The sequence below is a fragment of the Pleurodeles waltl genome, chromosome 3_1 (genome assembly GCF_031143425.1).
Source record: "Pleurodeles waltl isolate 20211129_DDA chromosome 3_1, aPleWal1.hap1.20221129, whole genome shotgun sequence".
Taxonomy (NCBI): Eukaryota; Metazoa; Chordata; class Amphibia; order Caudata; family Salamandridae; genus Pleurodeles; species Pleurodeles waltl.
In genome coordinates, this window is record NC_090440.1 from 1,351,204,183 (window position 1) to 1,351,227,097 (window position 22,915).

A 22,915-nucleotide genomic window follows, 5' to 3' on the forward strand; every position below is an offset into this window, starting at 1 on the left:
CGTCACCAAACGCTCTCAGCAAAGCACCAGAACAGTGCCCATTGGATGGATTAAAAAACAACACAACTGACATCCATTGGCTAAAGGGACACACCTCCAAATCACACTATAAAACACACCATCGCAGACCATGATCCTTTGCCTCTCGACTGCAGAACAGCAAGACAGAGACCACATATCATTATTTTATTTTTGTGAGATAAGATAGCCCTTTTTCCATACTATTTAACACTTTCCAAACACTTCTTCTAATTTTTTTCCCGATATCACTTGTCTTGTTTTTTAAGACCTTGTTACCTACTTTAATTTACAGTTATATCACATTCTGAAAATCCACGTTTTTCTGAGGATAAGTTGCGAGTCATGGTGGATGATGTCATAGGAGTAGAGCCACAATTGTTTGAAGCTCAAGTTCAACATACTCCTCTCAGTACGGAAATGGAAATGTGGCAAAGGATAGTTGACAGAGTAAATGCAGTAGGCACCATCTTGCGCACAAAGCAGGATATTAGGAAAAGGTGGAACAACCTGAGGGGGAAGGTGCATTCCCTGGCCTCCAAGTAACACATTGAGACTCAGAACACTGGTGGTGGTCATCCCAGTGCCCCGTTACAACTCTTTCCCTAGGAGGAGAGGTCTAGGACATCCTGCATCCTGAGGGCTTGACACAAATAGTGGGGGGAGGGAAGTCTGGTAAGATATACCAGAATAACTGTCACAAAACTTCAATGTCCTGTATGCTCTCATCTCAGCTTTTGCCATTGTGCTGTCCATCTACTTTCCTAACATGCAATAACCAAAGTATCACAGACATTAAATAGTCAATGTGTATTGTTGTATATAGCATCACATGTATCATTCTCCATTACATGCCATATGTTGAAATGGGATCTGTAAGTGTTTTACTATCAAAATATCATCCCAGGACCCGTGGTATGTGTCAATATGTAAATGTATGGTCTACCCTAAGAGCAATTTAGTACCAAGTAGGTAAGGCTAACCATTTGTTAAGTGTTAGGAATTAGAGAGAGTGACATGACTACAACTACCACGAGGCCCTTTTTCTGTAACTCAAAACAAGAGCCCATAGTGCTTTTGCCCATTTTCACTTGTTTGCCATGTCCCAACTGAAGTTCAGTTATCATGGACTGAGCAATCAACATATCATGCTGTACTCAGAGACGTGTCTGCCTACCTAGCTTGATGCTGTCCAGGTCTCCCTAATTGAAACTATTGGTGGCACGAAAGACTCCTTACCAAGCGTGTATATCAATTATTTGTAAGGCATTAAACTGCTTCAGCCGACTGGAAGTGGCAGGTAACCCATTGACTCTGCACTGCTCACATGATGACTAATGCTACTTATACAACCAAGGTGTGTGTTCGCCTGTATCATACACAACTAGGCCTTTGAATGGTCAAATACATGTTACTTCTCCACTGTTTTGGCTTAACTGTTTGTTAGAGGTCATGTTCATTCCTTCATCTAAAATGCAACCTAAAACCACACATCTAATGAGCTGCTCAATTCCAATACAATTTTGCAACCTCTACAAATGTCCTGTCAACAAGATAAAAACAATGGAAATATATCACAATAGGAAACCCTACCTATTAAGATTTTTTCTACGTCTTTACTCACTGTGACACAAAACATTTGGATGTAGATTCCACACTTCCACCAATAACAATGTTCTCTATTTCACAGCAGGTCAATCTAGCATAGCACCTGGGCAGAGATTGTCCACCGAACCCACCCCGGATAAAGCCCTCAGTGATGACAATACTGCTGGATATGTGGACGATGATGACAGACCTGGCACATCTGGCCAGCCTGGGCAGATGGCAACAGTGAATCTCACTGTGCCCACACCAACACCTCCCACTCCAGCTACAACAACATTGCAGCCAACAACATTTCCCCCAACCTGTGCACCTAGCACAGTTAGTACGATCTTGTGCCCCTAAATCCTGGATTCTGAAGTGCACATCACCACCCCAGACACAGAGGAATCCGGACCCAGTTGGAGAGGGCACACTGGGCCAAGGGCACAGGCTTGTTGGGTAGGGTCTGTAGGAGGGATGCTGTGGGCAGCACAGTGAGGCCACTGGGGCCACTCACCACCAAGTCACCATCAGCCAAGTCTTGGTTGTCTATCACGAGTCCTAAGGCGTGATGGGCCAGGTACTTATCAAACTCTAGGAAATGAAGCAGCTGCAGAGGGACATGTACCAACAGATGGAGGCCCATAAGTCCAACATGGACTCTCTAACAGGGGTGCTGATGGGAATTCATATATCCCTGAGCAACGCTTTCCCACCACCAAGTACCTCTTCCTGTAATGCAACTACCTCAAGCCCATCTACATCTGTGTCAGCCATCGGAAAGGAGGCCCTGCCAGAAGAAGAAACACCTTCAGACACCTCTGCCTTTGCAGCAGATGAACCTTAAATGGCCACCACCGCATGTGGGCGGAAACCAAATCCATAGAAGTTAACCTTCACATTGGCTAAATCCTCATGGTTGGGGAACTTGATATAGCTGTCAATGTGTTTCATCGTGCTGACAGCACGTCTTTTACTACACCACTGAACATGGGTTGCGATATAGCTACTGTATATTGAAAGAATCCTGGGGCCAGAAAGTGTAATACTGCCATGAGACTCACAATAGGTGGTATATATGTTCGACTGGTGTTTTGAGGCATTAGATCAGGCTCCAACTGATGACATAAACCTTTTATTGTTTGCCTATTCAGATGACAATTCTTTATAACATCCCTTTCTTCCATGGTCTGAAGGCCTGGAAATGCACGGTACACTGGAGATAGTCATCACCTCCCTCTTTCAGTGTACCTATGTTTGGAATCAAATACATTGGAGCTTTGGTCACAGTGTCCAGAGTAACATGTGAGGAAGCCAAAAGTTATGTGACAAAACTTTAATGGCTCAAAAACCATTACACACATATTTCTCATTACAATTGTCTACTTCCCAAAATCCAGCTATAATCCCTATTGTGGTCTACACAAGTGTCTAAAACATATATATGTACATTTTACACCTAAATGTTCCTTATGAGCACCTTGATATTGTAAACAGCCTTATGTACTCCCACAATCCTGTCACCAATTTGTGTATAGTGCACCTAAGTTATAGGGCATTGATGCCCAGTAATGCACTACCCTGATGATTGTGTAAAACCAATTACAGATCAATGGAGTAGTACATATGAAAACAGGTTACAACACATTTGTAGTGGTGGTGACGCATTTACCAGTCACCAATACTGTAATTTCAAACTCTAAAATAGCGGATGCCTGACCTCCTATACTGGAGTTTTGGAAGCTGCCGCCACCAGTGGAAATCGACCGCACGGTGGGCAGTTTCATCGATGGCGGACACAGCCATAGGCTAACGTTGTTGACTGTGACAGATGCGGTCCAATGGCTGTGCTCGTCTACGCTGATGACCACGTATGTGGCGTAGATGTACACCTTAGTTTGAAAAATAACTCACTTTCCTCCTGACACTGCTGCCATCAACACCTCCTCCACTTTAGCTGCTGTCTGCCACCTTTGGGAGTAATCACGCCAGGCCATGCAAGTGAAAGGGTCCCTGCCTTCCCTCCAGAGGAGCTTGAGAAAATTGTTGAAGAGGTCCTTCCCCTGTATGATCAGCTCTGTGGCTCACCAGAGGAACAGGTAACCTCCTCATATACATAAACGCCATCCTTTCCTTTCTCACAAGCTACAATGTGCCTCTGATTCTCAGAGAGATTTTTATATTACTGTAGTTACTTTTTGTGGCCAATACATAGGATGAAAATGTTAAGGAATGCAGAGCCCTGTACTTTGTGTATTTCAAATCACCATTGTGTTGTGTGATGTGTGATAAGCCCTAGATCCTCCTTCTGTTGCATTCACATATCTATGCAAGTAAACTTTTCAGGGTACCAATTACATATTTGATGATCAGATGATGGTAAATGAGAAAATAAATGTATTTGCATCACAGCATGAGCTGTGTATATATACTGTTAGAAGCAGTTGAGGAGGATGTTAGCTCTGTTTACAGTCCTACATATCACTCAGCCCAGATCAGGCACAGGCAAACTGTTGTCTGAGAGCTAGCTAAACCTCACTGACCCCTTGAAAGTGCCACACAACCTTGAGCTCACATATAGGATGGCCACAAGACGTACTGTTATGTATTGAAGTGATGGAAATGTGATGTTCATGTGGGATCAGTATGCTCAGCCTGCATGGAGTAGGACCAGACAAAGGGTTTTGCCCATTATGGGCCATGGCCAAGGATGGGGCAGTTACTGTAGCAATACAACTGATGGACAGGGTAATCTCCCTGTATATCTACAAATCCTTGGATGTTCCCAACATGAGTCTTCTGAACCAATAGTAGCTCTGAACAATTTTAAATAGACTACATTTGGAATTGTGACTGAGGTAACCCCTTTGATTTGCTACATCTTTCCACTGACCCACATTATCAATGTGTGACATTTACTAACAGGCCCCTTCTTCCCACAGTTCTGCTGTCACATTTCCATAAGTTATGTTTGCACTGTAAAGGCCTATTGCACAAATGACAAACGAACAGTGCAGATAGTTGGTTAATTCTGAAGATATCATTACATGTAAATCACTAGCTTTGCTGCATTTAACCAATCTAACAAAACATACCATTGTATGTTGAATGTCATCTCTGTAACAGTGCCACATATGATAAAAGGTGTGCCCTGTGATGCCAGTACATACCACACAGTCAATCAGACTATGTATGATAAACCATTAGGTAGTCCACATGTCCACACATTCCCAGAGAGGAAGCTGTCAGTGGCACAAATGCCAGTCCTTTCATTGTGACCTAAGTCTTAGGATGTGGCCTATACTATGGTATTGGCCTGTATGGACCGCATGCAACAAGTCAATGGGCCTGGCTGTGAAGGTGTCTGTACAGTCATGCATAAGTAGTTTAACCTTCAGAAGGTTACAATAGTGTGTTGTGTTTCTTAGTAGATCACATCACAGTACATGTCGGTTGGCCCTGTGCTACATGATGTTAGTGGGCTGGCTTAGTCAGGGTAGGCAATTAGCAGGGTTGTGGCTAGTCATCAGATGACTACAAAAGTGTGTATTTATGTCCCTGTACTTTTCAGCATGTGAGAATTACACATGTAATGTATTAACAATTTAAAAATGCTTGTCCTAGGTGTAAGCAAAATGTGTGTTAACCAAACAGATATCCTAAAATATGCAATTATGATCTGTTTATTTTTCTATTGCATCCAAACAGGTCAACGCCCATCAGAAGCAAGCCATTTGGAGAGCCATCGCCCAGAAGAAGCGGATTCTGATTGTTTATCGCTGGAAAAGGTGGGTGGACCTGAGACACTGGGCCTGCAGATCACGAAAGTCCTGCTCGGGCTGTTCTCCCAAAGTGGACAGGGAGCGCGCCAGGCCCCGACTCCCTTAATGGCCTGCGAAGCACAAGAAGAAGAATTGTGTAGGTCTGGTAGCAGGTGCATGCTGATGTGCTTTACTTATTCTTCTAATGACCAGGTACTGTCTTGAGCAGTCACATGAATGAGTACACTGATTAACCAGCTTATGTTGTTTGATGTTTTGGATGACATGTGTAACCCAACAGGCCACATGTCTTTCATGTTTCAAGAGTGATGTTATCTCACTACTGTGTCTCATGTGATGGGGGCCATCTTCCATGTACCATAGCATTAGGTGCACTTTGGGTGCAGTCACAGAGCAATACTTCCCCTTGATAAGTGGGAAATATACAGTTACCTGAGTTAGCAAACATCACTGTTGCCATCAGTATTTGTGCTTACACGTTGGCATGTGTACCTGTCACTTTTGTAGATTAATTTACACTATTGTTTCACGCATGATCAACATGTCTTCATAGGATAATGTCTGATTCCATCACATATGTGTGTAGGCCAAACTGTATTGGTAAATAGTTATAGGCAATGGTTCTACAGTTCATATGTGACCACAGACAGGAGTGTGTCGACATTGGTTTGTGGGTCACACATACTCTAAGCCATTACTCAATGTCATTAGTCAGGTCCAATTGCTGAAGCAAAGAAAGACATGACAGGTAGACCTACAGTCATTTCTCAAAATGTCAATTGCCATGCCATTGATTTGGAAATATCTAGCTAAGTGATTTTCACATGTTTATTTGTGAAGGTTCATTAACTGACTTTTGACGGGCATCAGGGGGTGACATGCAGAAATGTGGGACTCATATGTGAGTGTGTATACTTAGGAATGCAATGGAATTTGTGCTTACATGAAAAAAGGCACAGTGTTGTGCCTTCCCGTTAGGAAACAGATGAAACAACCACTTCGGGTAATGGAGATTCCCTGAGCCTCAACAACATTCAATGGACTATTGGCTTTTAGTTATACAATGTTAGAATGGTGTTCTCACCAGTACCAATCTGGACTGGTGATTTCTCTAGGCCTAGCTGATTCATTACTCTGTAGATATTTGTAGACAAATCTTCCAGATATATTGCCCAGATTGTCTCCAGCCTACTTTTCTCTGCAACATATGTTACATAGTGAAGCTACATGAGTACAACTTTCATGAGGCTATTCTGACAATGGACATGAAGGCACTAGTGATAGATCCGAACAATTGGGTAATAGAAGTTCGTATCAGGAAGGTTTCAATCAGTCCAATCGTTTTTTATCCCGGCGAGGATCACAACGTGCCAGGTACAGAAATCAACAGAGGGGCAGGTATTACAACACAGACAGCCCTACACATTTCTTGCAGACAAGGAGACAACAATACGGGAGGGACTAGATCCCATACCAGTATTTAATCTTACTTCTTGTACTTTGGATACAGACATGGAAGCTATTTTGAAAAAAGGTTTATCTTTTGTCCCTAGTGTTTCGATCAACTGTTTTGGACTTCTTACTGACCTACATGCATTTTTCAGGCGTATCAGGCTTAGCAGATTTTTCGAGAACAGAAATAATACTGTAGAGAATAATTTGTCTGGGTTGAAACCTATATCCACCTTCACCCCGAGCCTTGATATGGTGGGACCCGAAATAAGAATTTTTGAGAACTTGGTCCTCGAGAAGGTTAAAAAACTGTGTAAATTCACTCCCAACTGTAATCTGACGAGAAATGAACATCAGGCTCTCTTGAGATTACAGCAGAAAAAAAACATTGTGATTAAACCTTGTGATAAAGGGGGAGGAATTGTCCTCCTGGATATGGATCAGTACAGACATAAGGTTAGACTTTTGTTAGGAATACCAGAACATTACAGTAAAGCCAACAGTGGTTGGCAAAGGGAAGTGAAAAAGACAATTCAGGAAGTTAGTTTGAAAGCATACAATGATGGATTGATTTCTGAAAAAGAGTACATATATCTGAATCCTATGACCACTAGAGTTCCCATTTTATATGGTCTTCCGAAAGTTCATAAAAGTGAGACAGATCCTCCTTTTCGACCCATTGTGTCCACAGTAGGGTCCGTTACGGAACCATTATCAAAATATGTGGAAACATTTCTCAAAAGAAGAGTAGTACAACTTCCTGCATATGTTAAGGATACGGGATACATCATTTCAATCCTGGAAGGGGCTAGGTTCAATCCAGATAGTGAATTTCTGGTTACCATGGACATTGAGGCCCTGTATACAAATAATCCCCCCAACATGAAGCCTGGCAGGCGGTTCGACAAATTTTCGACAAGGAAGGTATGACGGACCACCTGTTGTTTGTTCTTGATTGCCTTAAGATTGTATTGGAAAGTAATTGTTTTGAATTTGATGGAGAGACTTATCAGCAGAAGAAGGGAGTCAGTATGGGAGCAGCTTGTGCTCCAAGTGTTGCCAATATTTATGTAGGCCTATTTGAACAGACCCATATATACAATGAAATTGCCCCTTTTTATGAAAATATCAGGCTTTGGTCGAGGTATATAGATGATGTCTTTTTCATCTGGTCAGGACGTGAAGAACAACTAGAAGAGTTCTGCAAATGGGTTAATTTATGTGATACAAATCTTAAATTTTCCATCCATAAAAGCAGGAACAGAATTGAGTTCCTAGACATTTGGATAAAAAGTCAAAACTCTCAGCTAGAGGTATCATTATATACAAAACCCACGGCAAAGAATACTATTTTACACTTTGATAGCTACCACCCTAGAAGTCAGAAACAAGGGGTTCCCTTTAGTCAGTTTCTACGCATTCGTAGAAACTGTACTGAATTGAGTGATTACAACTTACATGCAGATGTGCTTCAAGAAAAGCTCCTTCTGAGGGGATACCCTAAGAGATTGATCAGAGATTCGTACAAACGGGCAAATTACTACAATAGAGAGAGTATGTTCCAACAATGCACAAAAGAATCTAAACAACAATTAGTTTGTGTCATTCAACATTCAAATATGAATGATAAAATCAGGAGAATAATCAATAGCAATTGGCAAATTCTGAATAGTGACCAAACTCTTAAACCATTAGAGAGACCTCTTTTGGCTTTCAAATAAAATCAGAACATCCACAATAAATTAGTTAAGACAGCCCTACCTAGAGAAAAAGAATTTTGTCAAAAGTCCATTACCGGTACTGTCCCAGTTTTGGGAAATCACCAGTGTGGAACCTGCAAAGTATGCCCCAAAGCCATTGTTAGTGATCTATTGGTATGGGGACATAAGAAATACAAACTGTGCAACATGACTAACTGTAGAACCTCTAATTGTGTGTATTTGATCATCTGTCCCTGCTCAGTGGGGTATGTGGGAGAAACTGGACGTGAAATCAGAGTACGAATCTCAGAACATCTATCGAGTATTCAAAACAAAAGGGAGGGAGCTCCTTTGGTGCAACATGACCTTGATGATTTGACATGGACGATTTTGGAAAAGATTAAGGACGTTCCAGGTAAAGTAATGGAAAACATAAGGAAGAAGCGGGAAGTGTTTTGGATTTTTACCCTGGACACATATGAAAAAGGTCTTAATGAGTGTATACCGTGGGAGAATGCCTTAATTTGAACTTTCCTTGGTGTGGGTCAGGATTCCCTATAGATGTGCTGTTATAAATTATTGTAAGATTTTTTTGTCTCCTTTTTCTTTTTCTTTTTTATGTTTATTTCTATTCTTTATTTCTTATCTTCTATTGTTTATTCTTTAGTTTTTATGTTATATTCCTATTGTGGTAGGTGTCTTTTTCCTTATTAGTTGGCTATATTTATGACCATTCTAAGATGGCCGACATTGTTCTCTGACGGCATGTTCGTTGTAATCCGGATTATCTCTTTTACTTATTTTCAGTCTTTTTCCTAATCAGTAGGCTGCATTTATAACCATTCCAAGATGGCCGACACTATCCCATGAGGCTCCTTTAGTACGAAATCGCGCATTTTTATTAGTTGTTTCGCGGCTTCTACCGCGATTGGTAATTGAATGCCTGACTTCAAAATGGAGAATGCCGCATTTGGCAATCTTTTATCGGGCGTGCTCGTTTAACACTCGTTACTGGGAAATAGGTGCATTGGAAGGTAAGGTATTTCCCCTTCAAAAACTATAGTATTGCTGAACCTGAAAGGAGCAGTCTTTTAGTGTATACGATTACTATCTTGTATACATCGAGGACTTTTGGCTACTCAATCTCGAATTAAGTTGGATGGTGAAATTTTATTTAAGAAAGTTCCAAATACATCTGATCCGCTTTCTGTATTATTAGGGATAAGGGATTCTAGTTAATTTTGTAGAATAAGAGATAAGAGAGAGTATTTGAGGTAGGGGAACCCTATTTTTGTTATATTTTTGATTTTCCTTTTCCCCGTCTTTTTTCATATATAGACGAAAGACTGATGGAAGCTGTGGTATTTATTCTTCTAGGAATCCGGTTATTTTGAAGACCATTTGGGTATGTTAAGGAACAAGTTATTGCTCCTATAGGTAAAAGGTTGGCCTATTAGACTTATGGATCACTTTTATTGACTTAAGGTTTTCTGTTTTGAAATAGAGATGGATTTGTGAATCTGACTGTAGGCCTGTATAAGGAGCCCCGTGTAATCAAAAGCTGAAGCTAGAGAACCAATCTTTCTGTGTTCTCTTTATGAGGGAACGCACCAACATTGTCAGCTGGTATTTAATATTGTTAATACATCTATTGTGGAGATTAGTTTGGGAAATCACATATGTTTTATGGTTTTCTCTGCATGTTTTGGGTGTTCTAATTTTCTTGCACTGTCTTTTGGTGTGGAAATTTTTCTTGGTTTTTATTTGTTCTTTAATCACTTTTTTTGAATCTTTTCACTTGATTTCTTTGTTCGTGCACTTTGGATTTCTTTTGATGATAATTGGCTTGTGGTATTATGTAGGTAGGATAGCGGAATCTCAAGGAATTAGATTAAACGTACTATTATAGTATTTCTTATTGTTATTTTTTATGTTTATCAGATTTGATTCGGATGGGAAAGACGAGAATCTAAAAGATCTGCGATATCAGTCACCTAACATTAAAAAGGAACTGCCCTGATGAAGGCGGCTTTACAAAACAGAGGTTTACCGCCGAAACACGCGTAGGCTTATTTCCTACAGTTGTTATAATGGATTATGAACTTTAGGGTCCAAGTAATTTTCCTTTTGAACTAGGTGGAGACGCGATCTGGTTCTAAGTTAACATGTCAAAACTGTGAATACTATTAAGGCTTTAAAGTAGTGCTGTAGAGAAAGCATATATTTAAATTGTATTGTATTGTATTTTGGACAACTTGGATTTTTTGTCCTTTTTTCAATGTTATGTTTTTGTTATTTTTCATTATTTTTTGTGTTTTGTCTTGTATAACTCTTTGTCTCTGTCTATTTACTATATATAAATGTGTGTGTCTTTCCCTGTGAATATGTAAATATTTATATATTTAATCTGGATCATTGTGTTTTTTTGTTGTTGTACATACATATGTAATAAATATCATTTTGTGTATTTCAGTTATCTTGATTGTTTTTGTTGTTCTACATTCGTAGATAGCAGTGAACATTAGTTGTAGCTCAATCTCTTTTCTTGTACTCACATATCAGGAAGTTACCACTGGGAAGTTTCAAGAGCCCAACGTACGTTCACCTTATTCCTGCTACTGTACATCTTGCTGCAACATAGCTGTATTAAGTTACCATTATTTCATTGTGATGTGCTATTGGGTATAGGAACATTTGCTGATTGCAGGGCCTTGTGTGGAATCCGCAGGAATGAATTTGGCATTGACATACTATTTGATAACACCAGGTTACTGAGGTATGCTACCACAGCCAAACTAGTCAAGGTCATGAGGTCTCCTACTTGATAAAAGGGTATTGTGATTAGACAACTTGACTCATGCAATTGGAGCTGTCTGTGATTATGACTTTACAATGGCCAACTGTTTACAGTCATGTAGCATGTATGCATGTGGTCTTGCTAATGTTGATGCCACTTTAGTGGACCTTGTAGCTGGGGTCTACCGTACATTTTAGTAATGTTCTGTGATCAAAGCTGTTGGTCCACTGTGTTCTGACCAATGCAATAAACCTATTTGTATTGGTCATTTCAGCATCATCCCAGGCAAGCGGAGTAGACAGGACCGACATCTGTGGGGAAGCAGCTGGCCACAGTATCTCAGTTTGTGACACAACAGACACAGAGGGACCCAGTGGCCCAGAGGGTGAGGGGAGTGCCACGGAGGACACAGAAATGCCTTCATCACCAGAGTCAAGTTCCAGTAGGCAGTCCTTAGTGGTGGTGGGACACACAGGACCAGTTTCTGTACCATCCTTGTCCTCCCCCCACACTACCATCTCCACCCTCCCAGTTGCTTCCCACCCAGCTGGCCGAGTCCACTCACCTAGGCGGGGAGCCACTTTCTTCGCTCCAGGCACCTCAACCCCTGCCCCTCTTACCCCGCTGCCCTGAGGGAGGAGGCTATTGACCTTCTGAGAAACATCTCTGTGGGTCAGACGGCACTACTAAATGCCATCCAGGTGCAGGGCAGTCATCTGCAACAGATGGTGGCCTACCTGGAAAGCATCCAAAGTGCTATGTCTGCCCTACAGAGATCTTTCACGCTCTGGCTTCCTCCCTCATGACGGCTTTCAACCCATCCCAAGCTTCCACCCCACCTCCAGCCCCTTCCCCATCCAATTTCCCTATTCCCATACCTGTCCCAACCACACTCAATCATATGCATCCACACATCTCAAAGGCCCCAAGCAGCACACAAAGACAGAAACACCACAAAACACACACGCATGCAACCACTCACCAGACACTCACACCGCTCACCACCACCCTCAACATTCCATCAGACACCATACCCACAGACCCTTCCACCACCCCAATATACCCCCAAGCACACCCCACACTCATCCTTTACCCCTTCATACCTCCAGACACCATACTCACAGAGCGATACACCACCCCCAATAAACCCCGAGACACCACACCCACACTGACAGACCCATCCTCCACCCCCAGTGTTTCTCCAGATACCACACCCACACTGACAGACCCATCCACCACCCCAACATTCCCCTAAACACCACACCCACACCCACAGACCCATCACCACCCAATGCATTCCCCTAGACATCACACCTACACCAACAGACCCATTCACCAACCCTAGAATACCCAGTACATCCACATACCACCAAAAAAACGCAAATGCCCACACTCACCAGACAGACACCTACATAACACAAACATCTTACTTCAGACACACAGACAGCAGCACCAAAAACACACTCACCCACACCTGACACTTCCACTCGCTCAAACTCCCAACCCCTAATCCCTCTTGGACATCCTACTTATTTTCTAAAGGAGAGTTTATTATTTGCCCTTGCCCTTTCCCCTGTCAACTCCCATCCCCATCCCCAGTTGTGTTTGTTTCACCCTGATTGATGATCCGTTTGATGCAGTTAGTATGATCTGATCTTGGAACCAGTGCTGCAGTCACCCAGGACAAAGGGAAATGTTCAATGAATGGATATGTGGGATGTAATCCATTTAGGGCCGACATCGCATTGGGTGGTATTTCATATAGTAACTATTTAATCTTGGCTTGGCCAATGCCAACATCTATTGGGTTGCATTTCTCCCTGTGATGTAGGTTAGATATTTGTTTAAGATGTGTAAGCTAGAGAATTGTTTCTCCAGACATACAGAGTGTTCAATTGTCATACATTTGTGTACATTTTAATGGACGTGTCTATTTTCATGTGTGTGCCTTATACCTACTTTATATAAACGTGTGACAATGCTGCTACTGCTGTGATTGCTTTCATGACTCGCACTTACACATTTCCATCATATGCATGGCACTTGGTTATACGATTGGTTGTCTCTGATATACTTAAAGCCACATGTCCAGTGCAAATGGATTTCGGCGGTGCACCAGCCTTCCAGGGGTCCCCCTTGGTAGAGGCATACCTATTCTACAGATAGTCTTTACATTGTGACCTTTGAGTGTTTCTCACACTGATTATTTTGCATCCCATTTACCTGACATTACCTTGAAATGTGGGTGACTCATGAAAGTCCATGACAGAGATTTAGCAGAGAATGTGTATTTCAGTTTCACAACACATCTATACAGACGTATCTTCTATATCACAACAGGACCTAGCATGTGAGCAATGTGAGGATGACACTTGGGCCCAGATTTATACCCTATTTGCGCTCAATTAGCATAATTATTTTTTATGCTAATTCTGCACAAACCTAACTCCATATTTATATTTTGACGATAGACAAGTCTAACGTCAAAATATTGGAGTTAAAGTCATTTTTTGCTAGCCGGAAACTACCTTGTGCCAATGAAATGCAAGGTAGGCGTTCCCAGGCAAAAAATTACTCTAAGGCACAGCACCTTATTTATCCTCCCGGCTGCAAAAATGGTGCACGATAACGATTCGGGCCTAAATCATAGCGCTAAGCTTGCTTAGCACCATTATTTAACACTTTGATCAGAGCAGGTGTTAGAGGACCTGTGGGCCTATTTCCATGGTGGAACATCATGGAATAAGCCCACCTGCGCCCTCCCCAGGCCCCAGGGACACCCCAGCCACACCAGAGGGACAGCGGAGGATTGAGGCCTCCATCCCAGGTAAGTATAGGTAAGTAGAGGTAAATATTTGGTTTAATTTTAAAAGTGCCATTGGGGGCCCTGAAATGGGCCCCCATACATGGCACCAGGTGCAATGGCCATGCCCAGGCGAACTTTGTCCCCTGTGCTGGCCACTGGGGTGGTGGGCATGACTCCTGCCTTTTCTAAGACAGGAGTCATGTGGTATGGTAGGTTTTGCATTGAGAAATGATGCTAGGCTGGTTAGAGTCATTTTTTTTTACTCTAGCCAGCCTAACGTCATTTTTCAGGGCAAAACACCCTTCCCCTGTACCGCCACCCTCACCCGGCTAACGTCATTTCACTTTACGTTAGCCCACCCTTAGCGCCGGCTTGTGCCATTCCTTAAATATGGCACCCGGCTGGAGCTCTGGAATGGCGCAAGCCGGCACTATACTCTTTGATGCAAAACTGCATTAGCGCAGTTTTACGTGAAAAAGTATAAAATTAGGCCTTAGATTAATAGGTGTAATTTTGGGTGCGGAGATCTTGTGTGACACAATCTAATACACACATCACTGTCCCTGATTATGGGATATGCACACATATCTACTTTTGGAGGCTGTGGCTGTGCAGTGTCAGTGACCTGGACAAAGAGGGAATCATAGAGCTGTGATTGGGTCATACATTGAGAGAAACTCTGAAGAGGAGCCCACAAAATATGTTTGCCCAGGGCCCACAAGCCAATAGCCAGATCCATGGGGGGGGGGCATTGATTTGCTGTGGAGTTGAGGGAAACTGGTAACTGTTTAGCTTGCCGTCGGTTGCGTCCACCACTGTGTCAGTTTTGGCCGTCACCAAGCACCACAAGCAGCAGAGGCACAGGATTTGAGAAGCTGAGAACAGGTGTGTTTCTGCCTTACATACCTCCCTTTCTGCCAGCTCAGATGTGGTGGTTGGACCACCACAGTCACGTTGGCAGGAAGGCACTTCAATATTGGTCTAGCAGTAACACTGGTGGTCCGCCCTCCGACAGAAACATTGGCCTATCTTGCTTTGGTCTAGATTTGATGGCAGTGTAGGTGGGACCACGGCGGTCTTTCTTCTATGTAACTGCATGCATTGTAATACGGCCGTCAGACTGCCAACACTGTGGCGGTGTATCTGACACCGCCTCCACGGTGGTATCAAAACCGCCAAAGTCATAACCAGGTCCTTAAAAGAACACCCCATCGGGAGCAATGTTAAAATAAATTAACTTATTTCAACATTAAAATATGTATGTGTGTGTGGGTGTGTGTTTGTATATGTGTGTGACATTGGTATGTATAGCCCATACTGTGAGGACGAGTTCGGTCCTCATAGCATGGGTAAACACAGTCAGTTGGAGACAAACACTATCTTTGTGAGGACCGGTGCGTAACACTGTAGTGTGTTTAGGTAGTTTCGAGCGAGTGCATAAAAAAATTAAAAGCTCAGTTATATCTGCCTCCGTCCGTTTTATAACCTTCCCTAATATCAAAGTGCATGTGGAGTTAGAATAGTACATACACACTTCATTACTGTCAATGGCCGGTCCTCATATCTATAGGTTTTTCATGTTTTGTATGAGTGTGTGTGTGTGTGTTCATTTACATGTTTAACAAAAGTATATAGAACCTGAAAATAATTATTAATTTAAAACATTTTAATAATTTTTTGACATTTATATTTTTCATTAAAAATAACCAAATTTGTTTAAATCAACTATACAGATAATGTTTAATAGTTTTATAATATATTAAATAAATAAGTTGCTGATAAATATACAGTTTACTTTAGGTGTTTTTTTTAAAATAAATCTTTAAAACACTTTACATTTAAATTAATATATTTTAATGAATTTAATATTTTAATTAAAATTCAGTTACTAGTGCTGTAGCATTAGTATTTTGTACTACATTTAAAATAAACATATTAACTTAATTTACACTAAAATGTACAATAAAAATATTTTTTGTAATTTATTTTAAAGTTTAATAAACTCCAGTGGCGGACATCTCTGCCTGTGTGTAAAAAGTTACAAGTAGCAATTTTACACTCAGAATTTAGGCTCCTCCCCCCTTTTTTCAGAAGGTGGAAACATGTAAACCACCGCTTTGTAGTATATTTACATTTGTGAATGCTGAATAGCCAAAAGTTGTAAATTGACTACAAAGTGAAACAGAAAATGAGAATGTGTAGATTTACTAACATGTCATGTTACATTTCTGAATAACCGCCTGAGTATGCCCTCAGGGTTCAAGTCAAGAGCAGAGTTGCAGTACCCCTCATTATGTAATTATAGATTACAGCCTAATTACAGCCTTTGGGGTAAATTTAGGAGCTCCTAGCGCCACTGAAGCGTCACTTTTCGTGACACTCCAGTGGCGCGGTGCCATGCACCGTATTTACAAGGTGGCCTTAAGCCACTTTTTGTGGCTTAATGCCATATTGTAAATATGGCCCCTTCATACGCAGCACTTTGCGTGGAAGAGGCGTGCAATGGGTGATGCTGTGGGTGTGCCACAGCAAAACCCATTGCATTTTGACGCTGCCTCAGATTTACGAGTTTTCGTGAACCTGAGGTAGCACCAAAATCTAACACCACCCCAAGGGTGGCGTTAGCATGGCGCAAAGAGGAGAAATGCTTTAATTTCTCCTCGTTTTTTGCTCTATGTGTGATGCATTATGCAGCACACATAGAAAGAGCAAATCGCCATTTAAGATTGTTTTTTTGCAGGAAGGAACACCTTCCTGCACAAAAACAATCTTCCCCTCAATGCTGCCATACTTACACTGTGGTGCAATGGTTGCTGTGTTGTCGTACGGCAGCAAATTTAGTGCCGGCCAGGGGGAAACACAGGTGTGTGCCATATTCTAGTAAATACGGCGCATCCCTGAGTTTTGAAAATGACGAATGCTGCCAAATTTGGAGCAGCAGCGCGCACCATCATTTTCTGTTAAATCTGGCCCTAAGTCTGTAAGAAGAGAGCAGAAAGTACATTCTCTTATTATGCAAAGGAAAAGCACATAATGAGTAGCACCTGAGGGTCAAAGTGAGAGCAGAGAGTGGATAAATGGACAACATAGAGTCTTCCCAGACAGCCAAAGGAAACAGAAGATGAGAACAATCTGGACTTTTACATAAAAACCACAGCAGACGGTAAGCACTCTGAGTGCATGAGTGAGGAGCTCTGAATGAATATAGCCTGAGTGTGTAAATGGGAAGCAGAGTGTGACTATATCCTGAGTGTACACGCTGAAAGTAGATTGAGTACACCCTGAATGGGCAAGGAAAGCCGAGTGTGTAAGTGGGAAACACAGAGGCCCCTGAGGAGGTATGAAAGAATGGGTAGGGGGTCTGTTGTCTACATGGTTTAAACCCTACAGTTTGACATCAGTGCCGAGCCCTTAGGTTGGTTGTATTCTAGAACGTGTGATGTTAATGTTCAGCACTTGGGAATTTTCTTAAGTTTATGAAGTTACTACCTAATACTGGGAGTTTACACATGAGAGATTAAGACTAGTGCTCAGCACAAACGACATGCATTTGGGTGGTTCAAACTCTAGCCAACCACTATGGGTTCTTACCAGAGTGTGGTGATACACTCCAGTGATATTAAATGAGTACCTATCCCAAGAATGTATACCCAGAGCGGGGTTCCTTAACAAAGGCATACAAGCCATTGTAGTTGAATCTCTGCCCATAAATGCACTCTGGATTGGGGTTAACTCACCTTGCTTTGGTCCTCCGAGCCTCCAAAGAGCTTCATTCCAGTAAAGTCCTTCATGATGCCCGTCCCACTCCTTCTATGAAGTGGTGACTTGACTCATCATGGCTGCATGCCACCTCAGGCTCCACTTCCAGTCAGACTTCACAACAAATTTTTATCAAGTTCACTTGTCCTTGGAAAAACCACTTCACCAAATCACCTCTGTGCCACCACCAGCTGGTCCTGCTCTGCACCGGAATCCCGCTCTATAGGTTGTAAGGGACATGTCATATCACAGTCCCAGGACTGCCATCTCTTCTGCTCATCTGGATCTCGTGTGCTGAACTAGGCCAGTGCCTATGCCCCCCGGCTCTGCCACAGTCACCATCTCCATGGTTGCGCAGTGCGAGACAGCAGAGCTTGCCTCATGACGCCAATACCAGGGTTGCCTCTGCCAAGTGCACGACTCACTCCTTAGCCCCCCTGTGTGCGGATAAACCCATGTTTCAAAAAAATCAAAAATCAAAAATTATATATATCAGTTGCTGGTTTCCCATCTTTTTCGACCCCCACCAGTTCTGTTTTTGAAAAGATGAGCTGACAGGCTGCAGTTCCCGCTGGCAGCGTCCAGGCAGGACAAAGGCATTTGGATAAACCCAGGGGGAGTGTAGAAACAGCAAGAGGGAAAACATTTAGAGCCGAAAGGGCTCAAAATCCTTAATCCGAATCAGGTGAGGACCCCGGGGGCTGGCACAGCCGCAAGAAGTCTTAAAGGGGCGACGACCTTCTCCGAGTAAATGAAGGGAATGCGACGTCAGCCCAATAGCAGAGTTGTGGCCAACGCCTACATCTGCTACGGAGGGGTGAAGGTGCGATGGATATCCATGGCAAGGCGCCGTCACATGTAAAGAGAGCAAGAGAATCCCAGGGCATGGGAGCCTTGTCTCTGTGTCAACTGTGTCCTGTCCCAGACCTCGAGGGTCGCGCATGCTCCCGAGGTACTGGGAGGGTGGGGAGGGTGCAATTAAATAGTTAAGGCACCCACTGGACGTAATCTCTGCATATTTATTTATATACCGTTATTGCTAACGTAATGCATATACTGTTAGTAGTACTGGACAATCATTGGTGGCGCGCTGGGCACACAGAGCACCGGCGGTGCCAGGCACAAACTCTGGGGGGGGGGGGGGGGGGGGGGTCGGGGGGGGGGGGATGTTGGTGTCTGAAAGGTTTTGCGCAGATGTGACGGGAAATCCATGCTGCCAAGCAACTGAAGCGCCCCAAAGGCGTCCGTCTTCTGGGTGAAGGAAAGTGTGCAGCCAAAAGTAGGGATTACGGCCATGGTGATTTATACTCCCACTGGACCCCAGGAGGTGTTTCACGTACCCAAGACCAAGAATGTGTCAGGGCCCCTGCAGGGCCATAAGCTGGCCTGGCACTCAAGCCACACAGTTAGAGGCATTATACTCGAAATGTTAATTAACATGCTTAACAGACCTGGGGACGCGATGGGAGGGGGGGAGAAGGCATTGGAAGTTCCAATTTCTGTAGCGACCCAACCCAAGGGAATAAACAAATGTTTATCATAGTACCAGTTGCCCTAGCACTTCAGTCCTAGGGGTAAATGACCGTGCATAACAGTTGGAATCCCCAGCCCCCCAGTGGTAAATGCAAACAGTTACAAATCACTTCCCAAAAGACGCAAATAGTCCCATTGGAAATTCTCATAAGCAGTCAGTTATGTAGCTGAACACCTCACCGTCCATGGGGCTATCCCCAGAGGCAGCGGTCTTCTAAGTGAATAACTAATGTATGTTCCGGTGCACTGACCAGGGTCGGACTGGCCTGTAGGGTACTCAGGCAGTGTCCGATGGGCTGGTCTGACAGGTCATTGTGAAGGCCGGTTTTTGGCTGTTGTGGGCGTGTTTTATGGTCTGCTAGGTCGGTTTTTACTGTTGAGCTCCCAGATATTAAAACAAACATTGCCTGCAACAAGCACAAATCCTTACACCGTTCCACACCTTGCAAAACGATTATACAACATGCAGCGGTCAAAGTGCATAAAAATATAAGAGAACTGTGATGTTGCATTCAGTGGGGGTTAAGTCAGTGAGCATGGGGGCAGGGTGTGGCTGCAAAAAAATAAATGGGCATATTTACAAAACCCTAGCGCCACCTTGCGTTGCCCTAACACAATTTATTTTACACTGAGACGACATTAAGGATGCTTGCATTGCGCCACTTGTAAACCCTTGTGCCACATTATGCCTGCCCAGGCATAATGTATGCAAGGGGGGCATTCCCATGCAGAGATGCCCGAAAAAATGGCTCAGTGAAATTTGCATTTCACTGTGCCATTTTTTCTGTCATTTTTAATGCCTGCTCAGAACAAGCATTAAAATTACGCATTTATTTTCATCAATGGGCACCCCTGTGCTTTGCTGCACTATCATCAACATTTTTGACGCTAGTGCAGCAAAGCGCCACAATATATATATTAACTTAAAAAACATTCACTGAATCAATCAATCAATCAATCAGTCGCATTTATAAAGCGCGCTACTCACCCGTAAGGGTCTCAAGGCGCTGTGGGGGGGGGTCAATGCTCGAAGAGCCAGGTCTTGAGCTGCCTTCTGAAGTGAAGGTGGTCTTGTATGGCGCGAAGGTGGCTGGGAAGGGAGTTCCAGGTCTTTGCTGCTAGGTAAGAGAAGGACCTGCCTCCGGCGGTGGCTTTGCGAATGCGTGGTACGGCTGCCAGGGCTTGTCCGGTCGAGCTAGGGTGCGAGGAGGAGTGTAGAAGGAGATGCAGTGGTTGATGAGTTCTGGTCCGCGGTTGTGCAGGGCTTTGTGTGCGTGGGTGAGGAGTCTGAAGGTTATCCTCTTGTTGACTGGGAGCCAGTGGAGTTTCCTCAGGTGTCCGGAGATGTGGTTGTGGCGGGGTATGTTCAGGATAAGTCGTGCAGCGGCGTTCTGGATTCGTTGAAGTTTCCTCTGCAGCTTGATGGTGATGCTGGCGTACAGAGCGTTCCCATAGTCCAAGCGGCTGGTGACGAGGGCGTGGGTGACGGTCTTCCTGGTGTCGGTGGGGATCCAGCGGAAGATCTTGCTGAGCATGCGGAGGGTGTTGAAGCATGCTGAGGTCACTGAGTTGACCTGTCTGGTCATGGAGAGGGAAGAGTCCAGGATGAAACCGAGGTTGCGTGCGTGGTCGGTGGGTTGGGGAGTGCTGCCTAGGGCGGGAGGCCACCAGGAGTCGTCCCAGGCGGTAGGTGTAGGGCCGAAGATGAGGACCTCCGTTTTCTCTGTATTCAGTTTAAGCCGGCTGTCTGTCATCCAGTTCGCTACTTCCTTCATGCCTTCGTGTAGTCTGATTCTTGCTGAGGTGGGGTCGTTGGTGAGGGATAGGATGAGCTGGGTGTCATCTGCGTAGGATATGAGGTTGAGTCAGTGTTTGCGTGCGATGTTCGCCAGGGGGGTCATGTAGATGTTGAAGAGGGTGGGGCTGAGGGAGGATCCCTGGGGGACGCCGCAGATGATCTCCGTAGCCGTGGATCTGAAGGGGGGGAGGCGGACTCTCTGAGTTCTTCCGGAGAGGAAGGAGGTGATCCATTCCAGGGCCTTGCCTCTGATGCCGGCGTTGCTTAGGCGACGTATCAGGGTGCAGTGGCAGACCGTGTCGAATGCTGCAGAGAGGTCCAGGAGTATGAGGGCCACGGTTTCTCCTTTGTCGGTCAGGGATCTGATGTCGTCCGTGGCTGCGATGAGGGCGGTCTCGGTGCTGTGGTTAGCTCTGAAGCCGAACTGTGAGGGGTCGAGTGAGTCGTTGGTTTCCAGGGCGGTGGTGAGTTGAGCGTTGACGATTTTCTCGATCACTTTGGCGGGGAACGGTAGGAGCGAGATGGGCCGGAAGTTTTTGAGTTTGGTGGGGTCTGCTGTTGGTTTCTTCAGGAGGGCGTTCAGTTCAGCGTGCTTCCAGTTCTCCGGGAAGGTGGCGGTGGAAAAAGATGTGTTGATGACGTCTCGGAGGTGGGGTGCGATGATGTTGTCGGCTTTGTTGAAGATGTGGTTCGGACAGGGGTCGGATGGTGATCCTGAGTGGATGGAGTTCATGACGCGGGTGGTTTCCTCAGTGGAGGTTGGGTTCCAGGTGTGGATGGTGGTGTTGTCGGTGGCGGGTTCCGGTGGGGGGTTCGAGTTGGTTGTGGTGAAACTGTTGTAGATGTCGGTGATCTTGTGGTGGAAGAAGGCTGCGAGGGAGTCGCAGAGGTCCTGTGAGGGAGGGATGGAGTTGTTTTCGGCGTCGGGGTTGGAGAGCTCTTTGACGATGCCAAATAGTTCCTTGCTGTTGTGGGTGTTGCTGTCTAGTCTGTTCTGGAAGGCTGATTTTCGTGCTGCGCGGAGGAGTTGGTGGTGTTTTCGGGTGGCGTTTTTGAGAGCAGCCATGTTTTCGTCCGTCTGGTTGAGGCGCCAAGTCTTCTCGAGGGTGCGGCATTCTTTTTTGGAGTCCTTGAGGTCGGGGGTAAACCAGGAATTTTTCTTGTGGCTGTTTCTGTTTGCTTGGGTCTTCAGGGGGGCCAGGAGGTTGGCGCAGTCTGAGATCCAGCTCGTGAGGTTGTTGGTGGCTTCGTTGGGGTCTGTAGTGCTGGTGGGTGGGTTCTGAGAGAGGGTCGATGTGAGTTGTTCCGAGGGAATTCGGTTCCACTGTCTTCTTGGTGGTTGTTGGGCGTGGTGGTGTACGTTGGTTTTCTTGAAGCTGAAGTGGACACAGCTGTGGTCTGTCCAGGAGAGTACAGTGGTGTGGCTGAATGAGATGTGTTTGCTGGAGGAGAAGATGGGGTCCAGCGTGTGTCCGGCGTAGTGGGTGGGGGTGTTGACTAGTTGTTTCAGTCCCAGGTTGGCGAGGTTGTCCAATAAGGCGGTGGTGTTGTTGTCGGTGCGATTCTCCAGGTGGAAGTTGAGGTCCCCTAGGAGGATGTAGTTGGTGGACGGGAGTGCGTGTGGGCTGATGAAGTCTGCGATGTCTTCGCTGAACTTTGTGCGTGGTCCTGGTGGTCTGTATA

At 44.4% G+C, this 22,915-nt stretch overlaps 1 protein-coding gene across 2 annotated transcripts in view; it reads right to left on the reverse strand.

Annotated features, from left to right (window-relative positions):
• The window catches only part of MFRP (membrane frizzled-related protein), a 135,455-nt gene extending 116,454 nt beyond the window's left edge, over positions 1 to 19,001 (reverse strand). The window contains exon 1 of one of the 2 annotated variants that reach the window (XM_069224848.1): positions 17,880 to 19,001. In XM_069224848.1, the coding sequence (XP_069080949.1) occupies positions 17,880 to 17,933 (54 nt within the window). In that variant the 5' untranslated portion in view covers positions 17,934 to 19,001. The remainder of the gene's footprint in view (positions 1 to 17,879) is intronic. The other variant, XM_069224847.1, reaches the window with a different exon arrangement.
• Positions 19,002 to 22,915: the final 3,914 nt, after the last annotated feature.